Source organism: Acanthisitta chloris, unplaced genomic scaffold, assembly GCF_000695815.1.
Source record: "Acanthisitta chloris isolate BGI_N310 unplaced genomic scaffold, ASM69581v1 scaffold30661, whole genome shotgun sequence".
NCBI classification, from domain to species: Eukaryota; Metazoa; Chordata; class Aves; order Passeriformes; family Acanthisittidae; genus Acanthisitta; species Acanthisitta chloris.
Genome location: NW_008654821.1, coordinates 11,334 through 23,968, shown reverse-complemented (window position 1 = coordinate 23,968; position 12,635 = coordinate 11,334). Strand labels below are relative to the sequence as shown.

Here is a 12,635-nt window from a genome sequence, read left to right as displayed (position 1 = left end):
AGCAGGAACCTCCACTTTCATTCCCATGACTGGCATTTCCTCTCCAGGAAGATTTTTTTCTGTTGAGTTTATACTATAGAGATTAGCATGGTGTATATTAATTTCTAATTCACTTAATCATTTTGAAGGCTCACTTCCTTCCTTTGCTCAGACCTTTTAGCATCACCAAATAAGTTGTTTATTTAAATACTTTTGTGCCAGGCATAAGAGCTGCCAGATATATCAGCAAACTCCTCAAAAAGAACTAGATTTTGAAATTATATTGATGGCAAATCTATTAGATAGTAGCAACCACCAGTCTAAAGAACCCAAACCAATGTTTTAAGCCAGTAACATTATCTTAAGTAATACATCCATATTACCATAACCAATTTATTCTCCTGCCCAAACTCATTTTATTGGTTATACTCCAAAGTGAAAGTTGAATAAACTCTATCCAGGCTTTAGAGTTCTTCATCTCTTAGCAATTTTTCATGTGGGCTAAAACCAGGTATGTTCATTAATTATCCTGAAAAAAACCCTGCATCTCATTAGCAGCAAATACCTGTGCACCTGCAGTCTTCCAGCCAGCAGCTTTTCCTTGCCCAAAAGGAAGGTAAATAAAGGAAATAAAAACTTCCCACCAAAACCAGGCACTTCAAAAAGCCCAGTACCACATTGCTGAAGGAAGCAGCATTCATGCACAAAGCCTTTGTCTCTGACTTGAGCTCCAGATATCATTTTCATGGACAGAAAACACCCATTCAAGTGCCACTTCCCAAATAAGAAGGGCAGAGGAGGTTGTGTGTCTGCAGCATGGAGTGAGCATCCATCCTCCCACCCTGCAGAGCTTCCCTGCCAGCATGTGCCTGCATCCCTGAACCATGCCAGACAGGATGCCCTGGTGACCAGTGCCAGTGTCTTGGCCTCTGGGTGCCACTGCTGGCACCTTGAGGCTCCTGGAAGGGAGATGTGGTTGGGATGGTGTGGAGAAGGGATGCCAAGCACAGCACCGGGATCAACGGGCCAATGCCAACAAGCAGTAGGACACGTATGGCATCTTCCTCCACACAATGCACAGCACTCAACTTGGTCAACAGCAGCAACTAAATTACACAGAAAGATACATTTTAGTCTAGCTCTTGACATGGTCTAAGTCTGCATCTTCAGTTTCTATCTCCAGATCGAGAAATCAGCTTGGGAGCAGGAAGGAACATTAATCTTTCTTCAGAGCAAACTATGGGCATAGATGTCTGCAATGAAGAGAAGAAAGCCCAAAAGTCCTTTTTATGAGTTCAATGCTAATCTGACTAGTAACTCCCTACATCTAATTAGACATTAATTCTCCCCTTCACGGAAATGAGCTGATTAGCAAACACCAAAGTAACCCAGCATTAACCTTGCCACTGTAAGAAGAAAAATGGCAGGTTCCTCTCTTACGTCTTGACTGTTTGCTGGGTAAAATAAATGACCACCTTTCATTTGTATTAGAAGTTGACTTGTTCTCAAACAAAGCAAACACACAAAGGCCTCGGCTGCTTATTTTACAGCACTGTAAAAGCACGTTTTACAGCTGTGTTGCAAGCAATCTGTACTCATTAAATTATCACTCTGACAGGCTTCCTGTGAAAAGCTGTCAAACGCAAACATTTTTCACAGACGACAAATCATACTTTGCCGGTGCTCTCTGAGACACTGCTATCTGGAGGGATGGCAGGCTCTCTTTTCCCTCCAGTTATCTTGTTTAAACTCCCCGAACAAGGGTTGGCCCCTCTGTCGACAAACAGGCACAAGCACACACACTGCTGGGAAGGGCTTCACAAACTGCTTTGAGGGAGTAGCACATGGCTCAAAGGTCTCCCTGGTTCTCCTGGCTAAGAGCAGAGTGTGGAGAGATGGCTGGGCTACACAGAGAGGATGGACCACAGACAAGGCATTGGGCTAACATGGCACAGGCAGCTCTGGTCCAGCCTGACACAGGAGTAAGTCCACATTGCACTGCTTCAACACACCTCAGCTAAGTCCTGCTGATGCAAAGTCACCTTCTCACGCAGGGCAATGCTCAGGAGGGCGAGCACAGGGGCAAGGGTACCAGCACTGTCCAGCTGCTTGGTGGGACCAAAGCCACAAAACCTTTCCTAACACCAAGAAACAGGTTCAAAACTTGTCTGTATTGCAAAATAAATCCCATGGATGCTACAGGCTTTGATGTTCAAAGGAAGATGACATTTCCAATGCAATTAACTTTTAGAGACAGAAAAGTCAGTAATCTGCAGTCAGGCAATCTACAGCTCTGGGCTCTGTTTATTCTTTTAAAACGTTTGAATTTCAGGGGAGAATTTCAATGCCCAGCACTGTAAAAGCCTAGAGATGTCGTGAAATGGTAAGAAAGACTGGATGTGACACATCTGGTATCTCTGCTAAAAATCCTGGGGAAAAAAAAGTCTCTGCTTTTGAATAAATCCTATATAAGAGCACAGTGGGAAACATAACCATAGTTACTTGGCAATTTCCTTTTTTGCTGGTAATAAGGTGTATTACCTGTTTGCAGCTTGAGGGCAGACCAGCCCTGCCTGTAACCCAGCACAGGAGAGCGCTGCATCTCCCCAAGGTGCTTCCACATGACATCAGATTCCACTGCCAGAATAATTCAAAACAATTTTTCTTCCAAATTGCAGATACATGAGCTAATTGAAGAAACACAATCACTCCACCCCTCAGGAGACAGAGCAAATGCCACCTGTAGACAACACATCCACTTCCTTTGACTTTTGAACCCAATATTTCTTTGGAACTTGGATGCATAGGTCTCATCTGAAAATATCCAGGGTTTTTTTAAGCAAGAAGAGGTGCAATATTTTTGTATTCCTCGTGCTAACATTTTCAGGTATGTTAAGAGTGCCATTTTTATACAAGAGCTTTTGCTGAGGAGAGCCCAGTGCTGTAGGGTACAGTCCTACCTAAATCAAAGGCAGCTCCTGGAAATGAGATGAACACATCAAAGGGGCACATTCCTCTTCACCCACAGGCAGGTTTGGCATTTCCCTATGTGTGCTGGTGACAAAGGAAGAAGCAGCAAAACTGCCTGGTCTGAGCTGCCTCCTGCTACCCCCATGGCAGGACCAGAGCACCAGTGTCCTCTGCCTCTCCAGCCCTGCCCCAGGCCAAGTCCTCAGGGCTGAATCCATAGCTGACCACTGTAGGAATGCAAAGTTCTGCTTTGAATTTCTTGATCTTCAGGAACGGAACACATTTATTACAGAGAATAATTTCACACAAAGGAATACCATGCTCCACAGCACCCTGCTTGCTCCTCTTCCAGCCACTGCAAAGAGTCAAACCATCAGTGACCCAAAGATCCACACCGAAACCCCCACATTTTATAGAGCAGAGGAAACCTTAACTGTGGTGCAAAAAAATGCAGAGTCTCATTTAAGGCCCAGCAAGGATATTGAGCCAACATGCTCTCTACAGATGCCCATCTGTTTGCCACGTTCAGCTATGCTGGTGCCCTTCCAAAGGAGACCAGGGCTGCTGTGCACCTTTCTACTCCAGAAACGTTGCACCAGGTTTCCGTAGTTTAGAGCTGTTTTCAACTGGCCTTGTTCTGTTTGAGGTTTGCAAATGAACTACACAAACAGATACCAGGTAGACATGCAATTACTCAACACACCTTAAAAAAAACAAATAAAACCAGGTTCGAGCATGCAGATGGAACATGCTGAATTTTTATGGACACAATTAATTACTTTCAGATAATTTGCACCCAGCGTTTCGGGCATTCTCATAATATGTTGTCCAGATTATGATTAATTAAGGACCGTCTGTCTTACCAAAACCTTTAATTTGCTTGTCTGTATAGACAATTATGCTTTCTAGTGTGTACAGTGGAACACTGCCACAGAGAAATTAATTATATTTTCTCCTTCAAAAGGTTTACTCATAAAAATGGCCACAACTGCAAGATGGAATCCCAGGCGAACACTCCTGCCCAAGCCACGGCCCTGCAGGCTGTCCCAGAGTCCTCACAGAGGTGCATCTGTGGATGCAAACTCCACCCTGCAGCTGCTCCTACCATGTGAAGCAAAATTCAATCCAGACAGATAAAAGGAATTTGGAAGAAAAGAGACAAATGTTCCACAGCTCTCTTCACCTGGAGGCTGAAGCCATCCACAGCCATGCCACCTAGTCCAAAGGGAGCAGAGAGATTCTTTTCCTATATATGTGCCTCATTATTTTTAATATGCCTTCACTTCCTTTATTGCATACACCACATTTGTAATTTCCACAGGGAAAAACAAACCCTAGCTTAACAACTTTTTTCCAGAAGTGTTGAGAAACCGATGAACACATAGTGTTAACACATTTATTGAATATGAACTCCGGAAGGGCAGGGCAGATCCACAAGCTGTTTCTCTGTCCTGTTTTCAAACATGTGTTAGCACTTATTGACATGGGAAGAAGTGTTTTTCAGAGCTTGAAGAAGTACAGGCTTAAATCTTGCCAGTGTCACAGCAACAGCCTCAACATGTGAACCCTAGAGAGCTGGGAGGAACAACATCTCCCCAAACTTTGATTAATGAAAAGTTTCAAGACAATAACAACAACTGGGCCGCATCCTCATAAGTCAAGAAACAAACAAATCACCACAAAAGAGGATTTCTAGAGGTTCTTGTTTCTGGAGCACCATGGGTCTGGTAGGAGCCTACAAGAGCCAGGCAGAAGATAACACAAGAGTGCCAGATACCACCACCACACTCAGACTGAGCTCACTGGAGAACAAGAAGCAATGAAGGAGAAGAAAAACCAGTGTGGAGATTACTGTCTGTAATTCAAGAAACAAATAGCTGCACATTGCATCCTGCTGCACATACTGCAGCCATCCCATGAATTAGGAAAACAGCAAGAAGAGAAGTGCTCTTGGTCCGTCCCACTCTGCCACATCCCATGCAGCAGGATGAGCCCAGACTTCATAGCCCACTCACCCTTGTTTTCAGGGACCATCACTGCTCATGCATCCTGTTGTGGGTCAGCTATAGTGGGTTTCTCTCCTTGCTCCCATGCTGCCTCCTCCCTGAGCAGCAGGTCCATTATTCCTAGCAGTTCCAACCCCCTCCTTGTGACAACTCACAGGACTCTTCCCCAATGCACCTCCCTTGCTGCTGCTGCTTCTTCTCCCTCCATTACTTGCTTTTCCTTCCATTCCACCCATGTCTAATTTTCAATCTCAACCTACCTTCCAAACACATCTATGATTTCTCAGCTGCTTCAGCCTGCTGACCCACATCCGTTCGGTACCAACACACCAATTTCCCACCCCAAACAGGAAATTTCACCTGGAAGTGAGTTCCTTCAGGCTGCCTCCCACATGACCCCAACTCAAAAGAGCTTTCTGGGACACTCACTAAGGTATTTCACACATATGTATTTTCCCAACCCTCCCTTCCTACTGCTGTCAAAGAGTGTGAGGAGGACCCGTGTTACTGAACAGTGGGGACAGCTTTCTCATTCCTGTTACCTTAGCTGCCCTCATCTCGTCACACTTGCTGAGAGCTCTTCCAGCTGGGGCAGCCTCATATTTGTTCATCCAGCATGCAAATAGCTGTCACTAAGACATTACAGCAGATTAAACACTAACAAAACAGCTCCGGCTCTGCACTGGTGGATTATCACACCCCCAAGCCCACCACAAGATCCCAAAACACCACCACCTCACTGGGCATCCAGCACAGCAGCTACCAGGACTATGCACATAGGTTTGGTAGCTCCTTTGTGCAGGAAGGAGGAAGAGGGAGTTAATTTTAAACAGACAAACAATAGCTCATTGACTGGTTGACAGCAATTAGTAACCAGAGAGCACCAGGCACATTTCCTGTAGCCAAGTACAAAGACTGTTGCCCGCATCTTTGTCTTTGGGAAGAAAACCCAAATGGGTAAGCACAGTTTACCTGTGACCTTAACAGAAGAGCTGCTTAGACCTGAGATCACAGAAGAGCGTTTGATCCCTCTAAGCCCATACACAGAGTGCTTTTGCCCATTGCTGAAGTCTTTGCTCAGTTACAAGATCTAGACTCTTTCACCCCTCACCAACCTACAGGGCAGGAGCCCCCCCTCTTTGAGATTTCCTCCTTCTGAGATAACTTAACCTCGGGATCTTTCCAAGGCTTCTAAAAGAGAAGTCTGGTTCCCACCACTTTCAGACAAGCATCACCTTTCTCAATGAACAAGACTAAAAATCAAGGTGGTTTATGTACTTCCTTAAAAACCTCCAGATGGAGAAGAGCCAGTTGAATAAAGAATAAACAAACTTCCAAGGCACAGACAGCAGACAATTTGTTTCATTGCTGTTGCAGTGAGTGGGAAAGCACAAACAAAAGCCCACAAGAGGGATTTTCTAAAGGAAGTGTGTTGGTGGTTGCTCCCTCCAGCTTATCCTAAGTCACTCCCTCCCTACCCAGGGGTTAGCACCAGTTTGAAACCAAGTCTGAAGGACTGCCTCTCAACAACTGCTTCTTCCACAAAATTGGAGAAATCTTCCCACCCTTTTGTGCCCTGGTTGGTATGAGGTTTAGTGCCATCCCTTTCTGGAGAGGGAAGAATGATGTTGTGCTTTCATCTAGGCATGAGTAGCAGCAGATAGTCCAAACCACTCCATTACCTGTATGTTAACAATGCAGTTGTCATCAGTGCACTCACCTGAGGGTGGATTGCAATGGAAGAGCTCTTTCCACCATACAGATTTATTCAGAAGCCAAAACACCAGGCAGCCCTTACACAGCAAACGCCCACCAGGTCTCTACTCTCAGCAGTCCTGCAGTGCCACACACCTGGAGCTGCCTCATGCAGAGATGAATGCACTGGCAGGCAGAACTAACCCCATGGTCCTGGGTGTCCTGGACATAGGGAGCCCCTGCCAAAGGAGCAGGATGAGGCCCTGGGTCTCTGCTCCTGCAGGCAGTTTCCAAGAAAAGAGTTAATGCGAGATGAAGGTCCCCAAAGGGCAGTTATTTTGGTAAGGCAGAACGCCCCAATGGTCAGCCAAATTCTAACTATAGGAGCAGCAGGCTGGGCACCTGCAGGGCTCGTCTTTCACCGTTCGCCTCCACACTGCCTGAAGCAGCAGAAAGGAGACCACCTAAAGCTTTCCCTCCTCTCTTCTGTCTCATTCCCAGTTTTTAATGCATCCCAGCCATGTGTCCCACTACACCAGCACACCTCCCTGCTAACTCCTACCTGGAGACAGCAGCTGGAAGCCAAGGGTTATCTGAACAACAAAACTAAACTCAGAAATGAGATTCCAGGCTTTTTTTTCCTCTTTCAGCACAGTTTGGAAGATATTTGCCCAACGTTCCCCTGACCCAAATTCTCACTCAGTCACATGCCAATTATTGGAAGTAATTCACGCACCCAGGAGCAACATGGGGAAGGTCCAGGGCACCCTAGGATATGCTTCAAAGATGCACATCATGATCACACTTTATACCTGTATCTACCTCACCCAACACAAATGTGGAACTCACAAACAGGAATCCCTCTCCAGCCCCTCTGCCCACTCCCTGTGCTGTAGAGGGGTTGTGTGCACCATGGACTCTGGGAGTCCTGACCAGTTCCTTCTTGTTAGATTTGGTTTCTTTATGCTCATTGTCCAAAAGAAGTATCCTTTTACACTTCAGTATTTGTTTCATCTTAAATACTAATGAAAAAGTCAGGGGGAGCAGATCAGAAATGGGAGTCTCAGCATTTAACAGCTTCTCAGATGCTGGTTCAGGCTGTACAGTTTGGTACAAATCCTTCTGGGCATTGAGAACACTCTACCTACTGCCAGCCCAGCACAGAAACAGACCATCTCACATTAGCCTTCTCATTCCTATACAACAAGGGTTGCAGAAGCTTGCTGCCTTCCCTAAATCTAGAGCACACAGAAGAAAGGGACAAGACTTGGTTTAAGTGCAACAGCAAAAATGCTCATGAAATGCAGGGGCAGGAGAAACAAGGAGCTTGCAGGACTCAGCAGCTTCTCAGCACATGGGGGATTGAGGCTCTGCCTGCCCAGTCACACTGCAAACAGCCTACAGAAAATCATTTCTTTGCACAGAAAAGGGTTTGGCACAACAGTTATATATGCCAAAAGATTCAGGAAGTGTCTTTAATAGGAAAAAAAGTAAGAACATCTTATCTAGGAAGCAACAGAATAGCGGAAACACTGCAGAAGAGTTATGGGCTATGTCCTGTCCCAGCTCCAATTCCTCAAAACAGCTGAGCAATTTCCCTAAAGCACTGCTTGGCTAGCACAGATCCTGGAGTGGAAAACTTCAGCCTCAAAGGGCAAAAGAGGTGAAAGTTCAAATATAATAAATGGGACTGAGCATTTATGCAGTCATAACGTCACCATTGATTCTATTAATGTTATTAATCCCTGGGAGAGGGAAGGAGAGGACACTAACTGGTGAAAATAAGACAAGGCACAGGAGATTTTATTAAAACACAAGAGGGGTGGGGTGTTTAAAGCCCTGACTGCTATAGCTGCTTCTGTGGCATGAGATGTCACCACAGTGGCTTTCCCACAGCTGTCATTGCCACAGAGGGGGACACTTACATGGCCAGAGAATTTCACCCACTAATTTCTCAGTGAAGCCCATAGATCACATAGGCTGGAAAAATCAGCAAATCTTCACCTCTAAAATCATTTAGCAATAGTGAATCCAACAACTCACAAAGTATTTTGTTTTATCAAAAAAGCATTTCCCTTACTGCTGAAAACACATACCTTACTACTGCACTGGGATCAGGCTAGTGGTTTAAATTACAGCAGGAGAGACCTCCAGGACCATACATAACTGTACTGTAAGCAAACATTTAGACAGGGTACATAAGATATGGGACTCCAAAGCTCCCGATTCTCCCAGTGTCTGCAAATGGAACACGCACAGGAGGATCTGACGCTGTCACATTACGCATTAGGAGCCGAAATGACTTCTGGTCAGCCCTTTGGGGATGGATAATCAGCAGCTTGTTCCATGCTCCCGATTAAGAGGAGATAATCCATTTCTGTACGGCTTTGGTGTCAGATCAGAGCAATTCTGGCAACAGTTCCAACAGCACACAGCGCTCCGGCAACAGCTGATGCAAACACTCCAAAAGCCACAGGGCATCCCAGCCTCCATCCAAAGGACATGCCACCACTTTGCCTGTCCTCCTGCAGCAGCAACTGCTGCCAAGGTCAAGCACATAACGGAGGCAGGACAGGTTTGCCTCTCCTCTTGGACCTGAATGTCAAGGTTGAGAGATTAGCAGCCAGAGAACCCACAACAAGGATTTCCAAAGGGCTGGGAAACAGGGTTTGCTGCTTGGGCTGCATCCTGGAGTGGCCATTCACAGCATAGGGATGTGTCATCCTGAAAGAGGAGTGTCTGTTCCACTTGCTGGGAGACCAGTTATGTGAAGAGAATTTGGTCTCTGCAATAACTCGTCTTGCCTGCTCTGTCACTCTGAACAGCTGTAGCACAGAGGATTTCATGTTAAACAGAGGAAAGTGCACAGCTCATTTTTGTCAGCATTATTTTCATTCGACTGGATTTAGCTTTGAGTAATGAGGAAGCCCTACAGATCTGCACATGGTAAAATCAGGGTATGAATCCATGCAGAGGAAGAGTTCTGGAAGGGATCACATCCTTTTCCAATTTCATCCCTAGAGTTCAGGACAAATACATGAGTCTCAATTGCCTCTCCTTCCTGTACTTTGGGCATATTACATCAAAAGGTATGGGATGAATTATGCTGAGCAAGGAGAACCCAAACATGCAAGGCAGAACTGACCACAGCTGACCTGATAACCAAGCACCAGGACCAAAGGAAGGAAACATCACCCCACAAGCAGCCAAACACTCAACAACAGGCTCTTAAACAGACAAACACAGCAGTCTAAAGCACAGAACCCCCAAATTTTCGCAGAAGAGTCTGAGGGGAGACTCCTTACCCTACATCAGCCACCAGCAGGAGTGCTGCTGAAGGTGTGCCTTCAGCCTCCAGGTGACTGGGCTGGAGGAAGAGAAGTGATTAAGAGTCTTTCAAGAGGTAAATGACGGAGGGTGGTAATCAGTTCATCTCTGCTTCCACCCCAGGTAAGATTAAAAAAAAATATCCCTAAATCAGCTTTGTCTGCAGCAAATGAAGACTTAGATCTGATATTAGCAAACACTCAAAGACAGAGCCATTAGGCTTTGGGACAGGCTGAGGAGGTTGCTAATTCTCCTTCATTACTTTCATGCGCAGCTGAGAAACACCCTTCAGAGACAGGCTGGGCACAGTAAATCCAGCTTTTAGGAACAGGATCACACCATCCCCTTCCAGACTTGCCAGTCAAGGACTTCCTGGGCTAAAATGAGAGTGCAACCAGCACAGGGGATGCTGCAAGGGGCTGACAGGAAAACCACAGAGCACAAACAGAACAGCTTATACAGGGGTCCCTACCAAAGCTCACCTATTTTGAAGCCTTCTGCTTCAACAGGTACCCATCTCAGCTTGGCTTAATATCCCCGTCCTCCTACAGCCCTGCAGCCATCTCTCACCCTACAAACGGGCAGACACACTCTGCAGTATGTCTGCTCCACGTCAGGGATGCTAATGCAGCAAACTATGCATCCTCTTTGTTTTCAATGCAGCATTTCAAAAAGCCTCATCGTTCATTTAAGGTGAAGCAGATGCTGTTCCTCTGGTCTCTTTGAAAGGGCTTATCTACAGGCTGGATTTCATTAAGTGTCTTGTTCTGTGTTTAATAAGCTTGCAAGTCTAGACACTTTGCTTCTCCCTCTATCACCCCTTTGGTGTACCAGCAGGTAGAGACAACAGAGGTTAAGAGGGAAATATTTAGCTAGCAGATTTAGATGCTATCAAGATGATTGCGTAATTCCACTTTGACTCACTGCAATTTCATACTCAGGCACTTTTTTTCTCTAACCCTAGTGCCAATCCCTTTTGAAAGAGGCTGCTACCTGCTGCAGTAGCATAGAGGAGGTCATTGAGAGGTTCAAGGCACAGACTTCGGGATATTCGTAGAAAACTCATGTTGAACCAATGATTGAAAAAAAGGAAAAAAGGTCCAGAGGAGGTGTGTGGTAAAATCACCCCCTACTAGCAGACAGTGCTGGTGACGTACAAGCAGAACAACTGTCTGAGCAACCCAGTCCACCGACTCATCAGATATTTCCATGTGCAACTGGCTGTCACCTCATTCCCCCAGCCAACAAGGACAACCCAGGCAGCAGCCTAACATCCTGCTCCTCCCTCCTGGGGATGCTGAGGCACAGGAGCTGCAGTGTCTGGGAGCACAGAGGTGTCTGCAGAGCCCCACAGGAACCACCACAACCAAGAGCTCAGCAGCAAAACCAAGAAATGCTGCTGGGACCTCAGATAGGTGCTGTGCCCAATGTCTGGGCACTGACTTCAGCTGTTTGCAAGAGGTGCTCTCAAAAGAAAGGCATCTTGCTGCAGGGTGGACAGCACTGGAAGGCTGTGTGCCAGTTGCTTCCAAAGAGAGCTTCTTCCTGCAGCTCCCATGAGCCAGACATGCCCTATGGAGACCCAGTCTGACAGGACACGCTGCAGACTCGAGGGCAATGCCGAGACCAGTGATTTGCTTATCTGCCAGCAGTTAGCATCACTGCAGCGATGGGAACTCAGCCGAGACTTGTTCATTTTGGGTCTGACCCTGCATCACACTTGAACCCTCAGCCTCCACACAAAACCAGCTCTGTGTTTATCTGCTGCTCTGCTTAGCCCCAAAGGCTAAAAGTGAGATGGATACAAATCCTGTGGGTTCACAACATGCTGGGAAAGAACAGCATTGTTGTGGATCAGGGCTGCAAGATGTGCACGTTACAATTACATGCACTGCGGGGATGTACCATCAAAACCAATATGTTAGAGTAAAATGGCTTTTCAAAAGATTAATCAGAAAGAAAGATCTCTCTCTTTGGGAAACAAGCAGCCATAATCAGCAAATATTTCTCTCTCATGGGATTGCAAAACAAGGCGTGCTCTGCCCTCTGAGCCACGAGTCATGAACTTTCCCAGCAAAGGGGGAGGCAGAGCAGAACGACCTTAGAGAAAACAACAGGATGGGGATTTTTTTACATTTTACATTTTTATCCCAAGAAGAGTAAGTTCAAGGTCTCTGCACTTACCATCAAACTTCTTGTATCGGGAACTAAACATGGTCTGTAGGTGATTGCTAAGCTCTACGACAGCGTTTCTGAAGTCATGTTTACTCTGCTGACTGTACTTCTCCTCCATTTCTTGGGAGCAGCATGTGTAGCCTTGCGAACAGACTTTCAAGTGGTCACCTGAAAGGCAGAGAAGAAAATATCCCAAGTTAAAAGAATTCCTTATGAAAGGGCAAAAAGATTGTCTCAAGAGGCAGGGGGTATAAGGACCTGCAGCACCACCTCCTCCATGGGACCACTGGACCAGGCATATCAAAACCTGACTCTGTAGAGGAACTGTATAGCAATACATGTTAAACCCTTGTCTTTCTGCAATAGCATTTAAAAATGTCCTCTAATTTGTTCAGTTAATAAACAGATACTCATCTCATACAGTATAATTTGAGGAACTAGAAAATTGACCTGTGTATACTATGGTAACTTCCATGAAGTTTT

At 45.8% G+C, this 12,635-nt stretch overlaps 1 protein-coding gene across 1 annotated transcript in view; it reads right to left on the bottom strand.

The window, feature by feature from the left end:
* LOC103810773 (glypican-4-like) overlaps positions 1-12,270 on the bottom strand; it is a gene marked incomplete at its 3' end in the record, with an annotated part of 14,312 nt that extends 2,042 nt beyond the window's left edge. The window contains exon 1 of the mRNA XM_009083691.1: positions 12,162-12,270. Coding sequence (XP_009081939.1) covers positions 12,162-12,270 — 109 coding nt within the window. The remainder of the gene's footprint in view (positions 1-12,161) is intronic.
* Between the last annotated feature and the right edge of the window lie 365 nt (positions 12,271-12,635).